General features: G+C 39.1%; 1 protein-coding gene across 1 annotated transcript in view; it reads left to right on the top strand.

The window, feature by feature from the left end:
• Positions 1 to 14,891, top strand: part of LOC126377804 (microtubule-associated serine/threonine-protein kinase 3) — a 114,296-nt gene that overhangs the window by 55,156 nt on the left and 44,249 nt on the right. The window contains 1 exon segment of the mRNA XM_050025656.1: positions 12,745 to 12,881. Coding sequence (XP_049881613.1) covers positions 12,745 to 12,881 — 137 coding nt within the window.

Below are 14,891 nucleotides of genomic sequence, written 5' to 3'. Positions count from 1 at the left end.
TCCTCCACATTCATCAGTCGTTTCATACACGCACGTCGGTTCAGAGTAGATCGTACTGATCATTTTTGAAGGACATGTCCAATTTGGTCAGTGGTAGTAGAGATTTTTCTTTGTTATATGCTAATGTCCTTCATCGACCGCCAGTAACTCGAGAACCTCATATAAGTTATGTAATACGTAGTACTTAGTCGTTCTGTTATCATGTGCATCGTTACGTTATGCAGTTATAGAGTAGGAGTTATGCAACTCAGTCGTTAAGGGAAGGTTGGTATTGATTGGTCGGTTAATTGAGTTGGGACTAATGAGATCTTGGGAACTTGGCCCAGTTGGATCGAAGAAGCGATCGTTAAAGGAATGCGGGGCGTATGTTTGTGTATGTATGTATGTATGTGTATATAAAGGGTGTTAGTGACATCGTAACGAATACTGAGGGGGATGATTCAGACCATGTTTCTGGGTTAATATCAAGTGGAATTTTCCTTCGTGTGTCAATAGGGTAGTTTCCAACTAGTCAAATCAGATACTTTTTACTAAACGTCAAAACACGAAATTACTATGAAGTATGAAAGAAATATATACGGTCGAATTGAGAAGCTCCTCCTTTTTTGAAGTCGGTATAAAGCACACTGTGACATCATAGAAAAACGTGATAAAATGTCGTACTTATTATTATCACAGCGCTCTAACCTATATATATGTATAACAACCTACTCTACCTGTGTTTCACAAATAAATCAATTTATATTTGTATCTTTGTATTTATGTTTTCTTGATTCAAATTCATAAATAAGTTAAATACAAAAAAGAAAATGTTTTTCGTTAGTTTTAGATATGTCTTTATTTAGTAATCAGAATTTCATAATTTATCTTGGACCTAGTTACACGACCTAATTTTACTCAGATTGAAATTAATTGAAAGACATCGAGGTTTGTTAAATAAAATCAGATTCGAATGTGATTTTACACAAAGGCGCTTACATTGTTTTCAGTGTAGCCGGCGATATTTGGAACCAAACCAAACTTTTCAAAACTACGTAAACGCAAACAAGAAAATACAAAGGGTATTTTGTACTTGCGAAAGAGTTGGTCAAGTAATAAGATCGTTCGTTGGCTTTCAATTTACAACTTCAGCGAAAGTTAAAAGGCAATTCTAGCCGAAGCACTCGTAAAAGCAAAGTTGCGATAACTTTACATTGAAGCCACAAACTTGCAAGAGTTTAAAGGTCAGAAAATCTTTATTACACTCGCTCGGATGTTGGTAAACTTTGTTCTGGAAGATTCCAAATATTGTCAGGATATTACGTGGCCTTAGACGATGTCTGTCGTGTAATGGTTAGACACCTTGACTACAACAGAAGTTCTGAGATACACTGTCTAGTCAATTTATAAGAGTGATATATCTCCTGTCTCTTTCGTACTAAGCTATATACCGTTAGTGCAAAAGAGACATATCTTTCGTCTCGTTAGTGGTAGACGCTGTCATTCCAATCGTGCTACGTTTTGAGCGAAGTAGAAGACTAACATTCTATCCTGGGTGGCTCAGTGGCTTAAGTATGTAGTCGGTACATGAGCCATGTTAGAGGCCTTAGGCGTCTCAGAACAATAGTAACCTTCACACCAAAGTTAACAAAAATCACTTTGTGATCCCTGGTTTGGTTAGGACATTACAAGCTGATCACCTGATTGTCCGAAAGTAAGATGATCCGCGCGGAAGGCACGTTAAGCCGTTGGTCCCAGTTACTACTTACTGATGTAAGTAAGTGTTACCTGAGCCATTTCAGGGGCCATTGGCGGCACAATAATAACCCTGACACTAGGGTTGATGAGGTTAGTAATTCACCTCACAACGCACACGATAGAAGAAGACACCAGGGTTGATGGGGTCGATCATTGATCTTACAACTCACATGCCTAAAGATAAGTGCAAGTGTTTGTTGGTTTGTATCATCTAATACACGTGGGATGGAAATAAATCTTGGCCAATTGAGAATTTAACTACACCGCAGGTACAACCCTTTCGCCATCCCGGAAAAAAAGTAAAAGTCACGACTATAGACCATTCTAGAATATCGTCATAGACAGAACAAGATTGATCATAGACCGCTTTCTTCAAGTATACATTCGTTTAATGGAATTTTAATATGCTACATACATCTCTTTCCTTAGCTTCCCCTTAACTTATTATTTATGTGATGTCACGGCTAATGGTATCTAATAATAATGATACGTATGTTTACATCGGGAGCGTGTCTCGAAGTCTCGATGCTGTTTATCGGTTGTTCTTAACTTAACGTGCCCTCCGAAGCACGGAATCATCTTACTTTTCGGACAATCAGGTGATTCAAGCCTGAAAAGTCCTTACCAAACAAAGGACAGTCTCACAAAGTGATTTCGACAATGTCCCCATCGGGAATCGAACCCGGACCTCCAGATCGTGAGCTTAACGCAATAACCACTAGACCACCGAGGCTGTTAATACAAAATCAACACCAAAAACTACACACAAAATTACAATTAAAAAACAATGATGCTGGTTGGTATGATGATATGGAAGCGATGGATGTTCTCAATAAATGACCTTACTCAACATAAGCGTCGGCTTGAGCCACGATGCTGATTCTGAAGGTCCAGCCGATTGAGGCACGAACGTCACATCCCATTATGTGGTAGTGATAGCAAGCCGAAGGGTTTGTTATTGGCTGAGTTATTAGTGAATCAATTATTATTAACTTATTAACGGCCTCCGTGGTCCAGTGGTTGAGCGTTGAGCTCACGATTCGGAGGTCCTGGGTTCGAATCCCGGTGGGGACATATCACAAAACTCACTTTGTGATCCCTAGTTTAGTTAGGACATTACAGGCTGATCACCTGATTGTCCGAAAATAAGACGATCCGCGCTTCGGAAGACGCGTTAAACCGTTGGTCCCGGTTACTACTTACTAATGTAAGTGCGTAGTTGTTACATGAGCCATGTCAGGGCCCTTTGGCGGCTCAATATTAACCCTGACACCAGGGTTGATGAGGTTGGTAATCCACCTCATAACCCACACGATAGAAGAAGATTAGAGAATTTATCTCACCGGCTCACCACCTATCATGTTGGTCTAACAGAAAGCTCGGTGTGGATACTTAGTTCATCTTGCGATGAATGTACCTCTGTCTATCGGGATGTAGTCGATGAGTTACGTCAGTGAACCTGCTTCTCAACAACATGGCAACATGTGCAAAGAGAAAGCGTCAAGGCGATCCCTTATATTCCCTCTGACCTTGGCGAGAAAAATTCTCCCAGTTCGTCTAAGGCAAACAATTCGTAAAGCAAATATTATTTGTACGTCTAGGTTTGTTGCCAGAAAGTCTTGTGTGGTTCGTGTAATATGATGAAAGGATTGCGCTGTTGATTATAGTGTTGTATTGTAGGTAGCAACTTCGAATGCCATCCGAGGAAAATCTACACTACACGTGCACTACATTCGATCAGAGTCTTTAAATGGCGGATCCGAAGTAGTCGTAGAACTATTTTTTTTGTGATAGCTTACACACTACACCTGATAACCGTCATGCGATTTCTTTAAGTAATTTTCTGTTATCCGTCATTCATACTCTGATTGGATCGGATATAGTGCGAAAATGCACTAAGACGCGTAAAATAGGATAGATGACAAGTCTACTTAACTAAAATCTGGTCTGCGGGCGAGTTTACATTTTTTTATATATTTTTTGTAGTTGTAGGTCAATTCGACTGAATTGTTTGTAGTAAATTCGCCCACAGACCAGATATTAAATGAACGACAAAAAATAATAGGTGAGGCGCGGCGGTATAAAAATTGACGATAGGTATATAATTTTAGCTGTCGCTAATGATGTGTTCTTTGATATACATTACATAGGCAACCTATTGCCTGATTTAAATAAATAAATGTAATACGTACATACTACGTACAAATATAGAACAGATTTGTTACTACGTAAATATGTTGTCTGCGTGTAAAACACCACAAAGCAACTAGACACACCCCAGTTCGCAAAGGTGAACGAATCCAATGGACACGCACAATTTGTATCTACCTACTGGAACGGCCTTGGTACCTAACGCCAAAATATAAAGTCACAGAGTAGGTACGAGTAGAAAACTTCACTAGCTACTTACCTAGTAGGTGTGTTTAACTTATATGTGTAGATAAAAAACCATCACCAACGCGCCATCTTAAAATTATCTCCTACTCTAATATCCTCTGTCCCTTTCATACTTCACGCTTATATCCTCTTACTCTCTCGCACACGCTGGTACGTACTTTACATATACGTAAATTAGTTATAACATAAATCCACATCAAATCCAATTCAAATGATAATCACGTGCTCAGCGGTGAAGGAAAACATCGTGAGGAAACCCACATTCCTGAGAAATGCGTTTAGGAGGTATGTGACCTAACCTGTATTGGGATGGTTTTCCCTTCGCGGGTTGGAAGGTTAGGTAGGCAGTCGCTTCTGTAAAAACTGGACCTGACCAATCTTCAGGTTAAGTAAGCAGACCCTATGAGAAACGGGATAAAGCTAGGGAGATGGAGATGGATTGGTTTTACAACAAACTCGGGAAGATAACAGAAGCGTAATATTACAAACAATAAAGCCTAAATTATTCAGGGATAGCGTATCTTTCTACTAGTGTACGGTCACGAGTACTAATATGTATACACTTTAAAACCATGTCACATTAACTTTTTTGACAAATTAAACCGTAAGTCTCATTAAATGTCACATATGATAGTGCGACAGGGTTCTTAAGGGGGTACATGATATTGCTCATGACTGTACGATTTTATAGAATCGTTTCACTAGCTCCAGTGACATTAGAGTATATTTCGTTCACGGCTCTGATTTAAAATTGCTAATCGAAGGCCGTGAAACTTCTATCACGAATAATTTCCCAATGTTAATCGGTTATAAGTATTACAAAATTTTAAGGCCAGAAACGGTCTATAAAAAGGTAATAACGGTTATGTTTTTATAATCATAACGGTTGCGTAATTTTTCAGCTGTAAATCTCTTGAAAACTCTTTGAAGTATGAAGTATTTTGTGCTCTAAACCTGTCGAGGTTTTCAACAAGACTGATTTCTTTATGGTAAATTAAGTTTGGGGTCAGTTTGTAGGTATTGAAATATAAAACAGATTGTTATTTGGGCCATCACCCCAAAAAAAAAAAACAACACCTAAAAACCGCCTATCACGTTGGTCTAACAGAAATTTCGGTGAGGCGTCGGTGCCTCTGAATACTCCAACTGAGATATGGTCGTCCGCTTAATTTATATGTTATATTGTGATTTGGGAAAAGAATATAATGTAGAACAGATTTATAGGCATTTATATCATCTTAAACAAGATGGAGTGTCTATGGGCGCGAGATATGTCGAAGGCTATAACCAATGGACGCAGCGAACGCTATTTAGGTAAGACATTCGTCTACGCGGCGCGGTTATCATGCCGCGAAGGCTGGTGACTTTATGATTGTATATGTCACCGTAAAATTGTAAATAACGTTAGATTATAATCTATCTCGCGAGATTGTGAACTGTCGAAAAATTGTGAAACGTAATATACTGCTTACAATTTAACGTATTATTATTCGTCAGATTATAATCTATCGAAGTAAAACTGTTAAATCACAATCTTACAATTGTCAAATTGTCAACTTTCCGACGGCTGTCCCTGATTGGTCGGCCTTACAGTAGACCGTTCTGTGTCCATAGAGTTAGGAATAAAACACAGGTGTCAGTCAAATAAAATAAATGCTCTTCAAGATTGTGAAATCAAGTACGTATTTATTAATTATTTAGTAAGTAATCAATAATTCTGACATCACATGGTAAGAAAAAATGTATCAAAATTAAAAAATCTGAAACGTATCATTCAGTATACTTTTCGTGTGTAAGATAAACATGTTGGCGGCATAGGGGTGGCCCAAGGGCCACCCCCGCCGCACCCTAACCTACTGTTATGCCTTGTAAAAATTATGACAAAACACTATTATTCTAAAAAAGAATTATGGATATCTATTTATTAATCCCAAAAATAAGTTATACCTAACAAACCAGTATTCCTAGATGTTATTATGGGAAAGTAAAACTATTATGCTAAAAAACGTTATGCAAAAAGGATTATGATAATTAAAATTATGACAAAAACATTTATGCATTTTAAGAGAATCCCAAATTAACATTATGCTCACTCTAATAGTTTTGTAACTCTATGGTATAGCACGCGAGGTGCGTTTCGTATCACAATTTGACGGTTTCACTTCGATAAATTATAATCTACCGAAAAATAATACGTTAAATTGTAAGCAATATGATACGATTCATAATTATTCGACAGTTCACAATCTCGCGAGATTCAAATCGATAGATTATAATCTAACGTTGTTTACAATTTTACGGTGACATATATACACTTTATGTTACCCTCATAATGGTTTCGTGCACGAGTGTCATGTCTCTTTTGGTTTTTGTGATCACCAAAATTGAATAAGGTTAGATTGTTACCTCGATAATGTTCTTGTTAACGATGTGTTGATGGATACAAATTACGGTCTATTTATCAAATAGAAATAATTGAAAAAGGTTTCGCAAAAACCGTATTGTAACAACAATGACAGGAATATAATCGATAAGATGTATAACGGTGACTCTTTTGTATATAGCGAGTTGAGAAATTTAACGGATGAGTCATTTTATGATATGAAGTTGGTATGTAATGAATGTCAAGGCCTTAGATGTTATCAAGAGAATGTTCTGTTGTATTTTTTGTTTATCTCACTGAACTTTCTCCGAAAATTGGATTGGATAGAGTATTTTTTTGTTTTTAACGATGTGAATTCTAGTAGATTGGCAAATCTATATATGCGACAGCATATGACATTAATTAGCGACCGATGAAGGTTCTCACCTGGTAGGTACAGTCAAATCGTTTTTGATTGTGATAATATGAAAAGCTGGATCTTAGCGCTGGATTAGGATTTGGTATTGTTTGGTGTGGTTAATGTTTTGAGGACTTTCTTGTAGTTGCACTTCTATCTAAAATTGTATCTTTGTTCTAGAAGTTAGTACTTGCATAAATTCTGCTACTTTAGCGCAGTTGATCTTTATAAATCTCGAACTCTATATTAGTGAAACTAAAATTTCACATTAGTGAACCATCCGTGCTTCCGTGCTTGCGGAAGGCACGTTAAGCCGTTAGTCCCGGTTACTACATACTGATGTAAGTATGTAGTCGTCACATGAGCCATGTCAGGGGCCTCAATAATAACCCTGACACCAGGATTCACGAGGTTGGTAATCCACCACACAACCGACACGATATAAGAGAAGAGAAGTGAACTTCATAATAAACTGTAAAAACTAATACTTACACATTGAGTGCCTCTGGAAATAAAAAAAAAATATATAAATGATACCGCATCCAACACTTATAGCATCTTCTTTCGATGACTCAACTCATAATGTCAAAGATCTAGTCAAGGCGGAGCAGGCAAAAACCGACGCCGCATACAGCCTTAGATAGGCATAGCCTTTGTTATTATGGGGCTATTGCTCTTTGGTACGAGGAGACACGCGTAACTAGCTCGTATTCTGAGCATGTACTTAATAGTTGGAATTAATATTAACTTAGATCTCAGTACAAAACAACGCCTACGGAAAAGTAATATAGAAACTACCATGGCGCGTGTCTTAGGCATTTCGCTAAAAATGACTGAGAAAACTCTCTGTCTTTCTCTTTCTTACAATACAATACAAAACTCTTTATTGCACAAAATAATAATAATAATATAATTCTTTATTGCGTTGAAACAATATAGTAAGAGTACAATAATAAAATACAGCATGTTCACAGTACTAGGTACAATAGGCATAATACAACCATTGGACGCGCGACCGCGGCCCACTTCCGCACTAGACAAGAACATACATACATACATAAACTCACGCCTATTTCCCACCGGGGTAAGCAAAGACTATAGAATTCCATTTGCTTCGATCCTGACACACTTCTCTTGCTTCTACCACATTCATCAATCGCTTCATACACGCAGGCCCGGTTCAGAGTAGATCGTATTAAACCTTTTCTAAGAACATCTCCAATTTGGTCATCGTAAGTCCTTCTCGGTCTTCCTCTGCCAGCCCTACCATCAACTTTCGCTTTATATACTAGACAAGAAATAACAAGAAATGTCCCTTCTGCGCGAGTCTCTTATGCAATGGACATGTGTCGATAGGTTTGGAATTTTATTAACTGCGAAGGAACGATTTATGAATGTGGAGGAAGCAAGAGAGGTTATGCCAGGATCGAAGCAAATGGAATTCCATAGTCACTGCTAACCCCGGTGAGAAATAGGCGTGAGTTTATGTATGTATGTAACTACGAAGAAACGAAATAGCTTATAGAGCTAGCTCAAATGTGTTTAAGGATATCGGTCCACGAGTATGTTACATACCACCTCCGGTTGATTGTGGGGAGGCCTGTACCCAGCAGTGGGACGTACATAGGCTATTTATTATATTAGTACACATTTCTATAACAGGTACGGATTATAGTCAACACTTTATAAAAAAACATTTATGTAGGGAAGTGAAGTCACCGACATAGCTCGGAGAATTGCAAAGCTGAAGTGGCAGTGGGCAGGACACATAGCGAGGAGAACCGATGGCCGCTGCGGCGGAAGGGTTCTGGAATGGCGACCACGTGTCGGACGACGCTCAGTGGGTAGGCCCGCTACAAGGTGGACCGACGATCTGGTGAAGGTCGCGGTAGGCCGCGACCGATCGTCGTGGAGATCCTTGGGGGAGGCCTATGCCCAGCAGTGGGCGTCGTACGGCTGATGATGATGATGATGATGTAGGAAAGTGAGAATACTGTAGAAGGATAATGAATGGGAATTTGATTATTTATGGTATGAAAGGCATAACATATAGGCATAACAGCCTCCGTGGTCTAGTGGTTAGAGCGTTAGGCTCAAGATCTGGAGGTCCGGGTTCGATTTCCGATGGGGACATTGTCGAAATCACTTTGTGAGACTGTCCTTTGTAAGGTAAGGTAAGGACTTTTCAGGCTTGAATCACCTGATTGTCCGAAAAAGTAAGACGATTCCGTGCTTCGGAAGGCACGTTAAGCCGTTGGTCCCGGCTATTAGCCGTAAAAACACCTCCACCAACCCGCAGTGGAGCAGCGTGGTGGAGTATGCTCCATACCCCCTCCGGTTGATAGAGGGGAGGCCTGTGCCCAGCAGTGGGACGTATATAGGCAGTTTAGTGGTATGAAAGGATGGTTAATGAATGGGACGTAAAGCAGTTTTAAAAAGTAAGAAAGGGGAGTTTTGAGCCATGTCGGTCGGGCTAGAGGATTTTGTTAAAATATAAGGAGTAAGTTTATTTAATAAGGAGTAAAGTTATTTAAAATATCCCGTGTTATTTCTATATCCCACATTTGTCTACTTTCGTATTTCTCTTCTATAAGGTTTTCTGTATCGCATAATACATACGGTACGTGGGACCTTTCAATACGGACATGTTTACGAGACGTAGTTACGGGCATGTCCAACTACACATACAAACTGATCCAAGTACAAGGTTGTATAATATACGCACAAGCCATGAATTATAATCTCTATATAATAAACAAGTTGTGTAGATTTGTAGCGTAGTTAGTTTGTCCAATGGAAATGACAAATAAACAAATGAATTATCTAGGGCTTCCACCAATAGCCGTGTGACTTTTATATATTAGTCGAAGCCCTCGATATAATCTAACCGCGCGCGGATTACTGTGCAGACCTAATATTGGCATCCCCAACAAAATTATATTCTATATTTAAGTATGGAAATACTTGCCTTCTTCTTCTTCTACAATCTGCATACTAACGTGTATCGTGTGTTAAACGTTAAACTATGAAATTAATAAAAGTGCCGTTAATAATGCTGTCCAGCTGTATTATTCCATCGAGAAGGGCATCGCCAACACCTAGATGCCCACACCTAACACATACGGCAGAGGGAAACAGTTCACGCAAAGTTAGCGCACTCTCCCTGTTACTTCTTACCGGCTTACGGCCATTGAAGACTAAAGTAAGGCCCAGAGGGGGTGAGGTTGGCGCCAGATATGACATGGGGCGCGGGGGGGGGGGGAATTGCCGTCTTTATTTTATGGCGCAGGGTAATACTTTTATCACGCATCTAAATAAGTATCTAATACCTAAGTATCATTCCTAGGCTGTGACCTAGTGTCTGATTGAAGACTAAAGACCCAGAGGGGGTGAGGTCGGCGCCCTATATGAAATGGCGCGGGGGGAGATTTACCGTTATCTTTATTTTATGGCGCAGGGTAATACTTTTATCACGCATCTAAATAAGTATCTAATACCTAAGTATCATTACTAGGCTGTGACCTAGTGTCTGACCGCAACGTTGCGGAGAACGCGTGTCGTGTTCGTGATCGACCTACGTATTGTGTTCACGGATACACTGATCGTTATTTATGTGTTTAGTAATGTGGAGGCTTTATATACTGTTATTTAATGTATTTATAGGCTGTGGAACGTATGTAATTGTCAAGGTTTTCGCCTGTTAGGCTTTTGCCGAGCGGAATAAAATTGAATTCCGGTCGCAGAAAAAGATACGATACGGTTTCTCAACAGTTTATCCAACTTTTTATACTAAACTCTTAATGGGGAGAGTCACAAGTAATCAGTGGATAACAGAAGAAGAAGAGAAGAAAGAAAGAAGAAGAAGAGAGGATAACTTGTAAGCCACTTTTAAGACACAAGATAGATATAGTATATAGATAGATGTGGTATATAGTTTTAGTTCTGTGCAATAAAGTATATTTGATTTGATTTTGATTTGATATAACGAATGGAGACATTAGTCCGAGTATATCGCTCATAATTTATACAGAAATCTTATTATACCGCTCTTCTTCTTATTGTGTAAGTTGTGAGGTGGAATACCAACCTCATCAACCCTGGTGTCAGGGTTATTGTTGGGCCGCCAAAGGCCCTGACATGACTCGTGTAACGACTACATACTTACATCAGTAAGTAGTAACCGGGACCAGTGGCTTAAATTGCCTTCCGAAGCACAGATCATCTTACAATCAGGTGATCAGCCTGTAATGTCGTAACCAAACTAGGGATCACAAAGTGAGTTTTGTGATATGTCCCCACCGGGATTTAAATCCGGGACCTCCGGATCGTGAGCCCAACGCTCAACCACTGAACCATGGACGCCGTTAATAAGTACTTGAATTGCGTATAATATTTTTTTTTAAGTACAGAAGATAAAACACTGAATGTTTTTTAATGTCTAATAAAATCTAATGAAAACATAGCTAAATGTACGAAACGCGTAAGTGCGAATGAGACAGTCCGCGGTCTCTCTCCTTTACTCCTAAGCGGCTTAAGGTCATTTAAAACTAAAGTAATGATCTAGAAGGGGTGAAGTCGTCGCCCGATACGAATAGGTGCGGCGCGGAGATTTACCGTTCTATGGGTAGTGTTATTCTTTATTCTTTGCCTTTAATTAAATTCAAATGTACCAATCCAATATTTCGCTACGCATAATCAATAGATACCTACACGATTAATAGAGTTTTTATTTACTGAAGCGAAATCTAATGAGCGTAATGAGTTGGAAGCTACGCCAATTTATGTCAAACATAATGAATCGGATATTAATTAATAATTATGTTTCGGTCGTAATCGAAAATTTAAAGGTCGATCGGATATTGCCTCCGATTACATTAGTTATCCAATGTTACAGATTTAAAGGTTATTGAAATATGAATATAGTATTGGATTGTTATGTTGGATACTGAGAAATTGAATGCTTTGTATAAATATATCGGATTAATTGAAGCTCGTGAAATCGTTGGTCCCGTTTACTACTTACTGGTGTCAGGATGTCAACCTTTGGCGGTTCAATTCGTGGCTGATTTTGCTAACTGACGTACCTGTAATTTTTTGCTAAAGTGATTTGTGTCTTAGGGTGGAATTAATAAACTAATCTCAGCTTTGAGACTGCCCTCAAGATCATGTCAATGTGACAGTTCTTATATAAAAAACAGAGACTTGAGCATCATCTTGAGGGCAGTATCAGTTGAGATTGATTTATTATTACCACTCTTACTGACAATTGTAAAAGGTGCAAAGCAGTTTCGCCAAAAATTGCAGATACATCAGTTCGGGACAACAGCGACGAATTATAACCCTGTCACCCAGGTTGTAGAAGAAGACTAATTATTTAATGGAACCCATTTATCATCTAGTATCCGACCATAATTACCTACGTTTTGAGCCAAGTCATCGAACTAAAATGTTTTTCCAATCTCCCTAGGGAGCTGCGTTACACATGATAATCGTTTATAATCGAAACATGAATTCGAAAATTCGAGAATTCATGAATTCTCCCCGCTCGCCACCAGCGGCTGAGCTAGGTTTACCTCATCTTCCCTGGGTCTTACTTTAGTCTTCAATCGTATGGGCGTCAGATGTCACGTATTATATGTGTAAAACGAGGTTTTCTGTATGAAGTGTCGACCCATGAAGTGTGTGTTGTGTTAGTGAGAACCACGGAATATAATTTCTATTTATTTAAAAAAAAAAAACTTTCTTCTATTCCGTGGTGAAAACTGCACTTATTGTAAGTGAAAATACAGATAAATTTACAGTACAATAACGCAACGTGTTTGTCCCACAGGTGGGGTCAGGGCGGTGCAGCTCCCCCGGCACGGGCCCCCTCTCCCCCGCGGAGGGCCCGCGGTGGCCGCACGCCCACCACGCGCACCCTCTACACCACGCCCTGCTTTCCTCCAGCGTCAAGAGAGGGAAGGAGATGTAAGTATCAAGATTTAACATAACATAAGCTCACGACTATTTCGCAAATTGGAGTCAATCGGGGTTCTCATTTTTGAACTCACCTTTAGTCACGTTTGAACTTGTCATTTGCAAGATGAGATAGATATATTTTCAGGTCCCAGAGAGGTATCATGGTAACGTAAATTAGGTATCCTTAGGTGGTGTGGCCCAGGATTTGTGGTTGCAATTTGGAATGCTAAGTGCTGTTGGAATAGACATGATTAGACGTAAACTTCAGGGTCTGACACACTTTGGACGCGTTTGTGAATATGTACGAATACATAGGAATAATGCCAAAGTTTCAAGTACCAATGTGTGCACGCACCCTGCGTGCGAATTGGTCACCATAGTCCAGTGTTCGTACGTGTATAAACGAGATGAATTCGTACGAAAACGCGTCCCAAGTGCGTCTGGCCTAATGTCGAATTATTTAGAGGTAAATAGAAAAGTTCAGCAAAGGAAAGAAGAGTAAAAAAGTAAGTAAGTAAGTAGTAAGTAGGTAGGTAGTAAGTAAGTTGGGTAGTAAGTTAAGTTCAGTTTAGTTTTGGAAAACATCAGAAATGCAATAAATATCTTATCTTATCTAAGTTGCACAGATAGATTTATTGAAAGCAGCCCTAAAATCATTATAACAATATTTTGATAAGATTATACCAATAAGGACTTTGTATTCCTTCTTCAAACTGGCAAACAAAGGCGTTCGTTAGACAAGGGTTTAATTAAATGTTTCCAACGAATTTGTTATTCTCTCTGACTTCATTCTTCCAGAAACTTCCATAACGGGCACCTGTTTCTCGCCGCTTCATAACTTTATTGCCCAAGTGCCCAAGTCGGCTGTAGGCCCGAATAGTTTCGTATGACCATGTCCAATCGTACTGCACGATTGAGCTGCTATAACTTCATTAAGACCAATTACATTGCAAGATCTGACGTTCTGGAGTGTAATTAGATAGAAAAACTATTGCTAAATTAGATAGGTTCCTAGGTCAAAGATAATTTATGAACTTCTGATTACTTAATAAAGACAGATCTAAAAAAACGTTTTCTTTTTTCTACTTAACTTATTTATGAATTTTAATAAAGAAAAATGTAATCTTCTATCGTTTGGGTTGTGAAGTGGATTACCTCATCAACCCTGGTGTCAGGGTTACTATTGACCCGCAAAGTCCCCTGACATGACTCATGTAACGACTACGTACTTACATCAGTAAGTAGTAACCGGGACCAACGGCTTAACGTGCCTTCCGAAGCACGGAAAATGTAATAATAAGTACGACATTTTGTCACGTTTTTCTATGACGTCACAGGTTGCTTTTTCATACAAACTCCACAGTAATTTCGTGTTTTGACGTTTAGTAAAAAGTGACTGATTTGAGTAGTTGGAAACTAGCCTATTATCTGTTGACGTATCGGCGACCTATCTACAAAGTCGGTAGTAACGTCATGAAGAATAATACTACGCATAAAACGATAACTTTCCCCCCGCACCAATTCGTATCTGGCGCCAATCTCACCCCCTTTAGGCCTTACTAGAGTCTTAAATGGCCTTAAGCCAACGGGGAGAGCGCGCAGACTGTGTCTCGCTCGCACGCGTTAGGCGGAAAATGGTAAAAATAAGATTTTTTGTATGCAGTGTCCATTGTGTGGTTTTAGTTAAGTAAGGAGTGAGCTTATTTGGTTATTTGGTATAGACACGAAAGGACATAAAGTATCATTAGCATTTAATTCTAGTGTTTCTTGTTGCATGTCTATCCAATGTAGAAATAAGGATGTGTAAGTATTAACTCATATTAGTTGCGTATGCTCCATACCCCCTCCGGTTGATTGAGGGGAGACCTGTGCCCAGCAGTGGGACGTGTATAGGCTGTTTATGTTTATGTTATGTAGTTGCGTTTGTTTTTGAAAACAGGACTTTATTATTGTAAATCGAAAGTAGAGTACACTGCTTTTATTTTCTCAATGACCCTTGGCAATCATCGCACTTCCGAA

The sequence above is a fragment of the Pectinophora gossypiella genome, chromosome 24, assembly GCF_024362695.1.
Source record: "Pectinophora gossypiella chromosome 24, ilPecGoss1.1, whole genome shotgun sequence".
Lineage (NCBI taxonomy): Eukaryota > Metazoa > Arthropoda > Insecta > Lepidoptera > Gelechiidae > Pectinophora > Pectinophora gossypiella.
The sequence above is the reverse complement of the archived record's forward strand: the minus strand, read 5'-3'. Positions and strand labels throughout refer to the sequence as shown.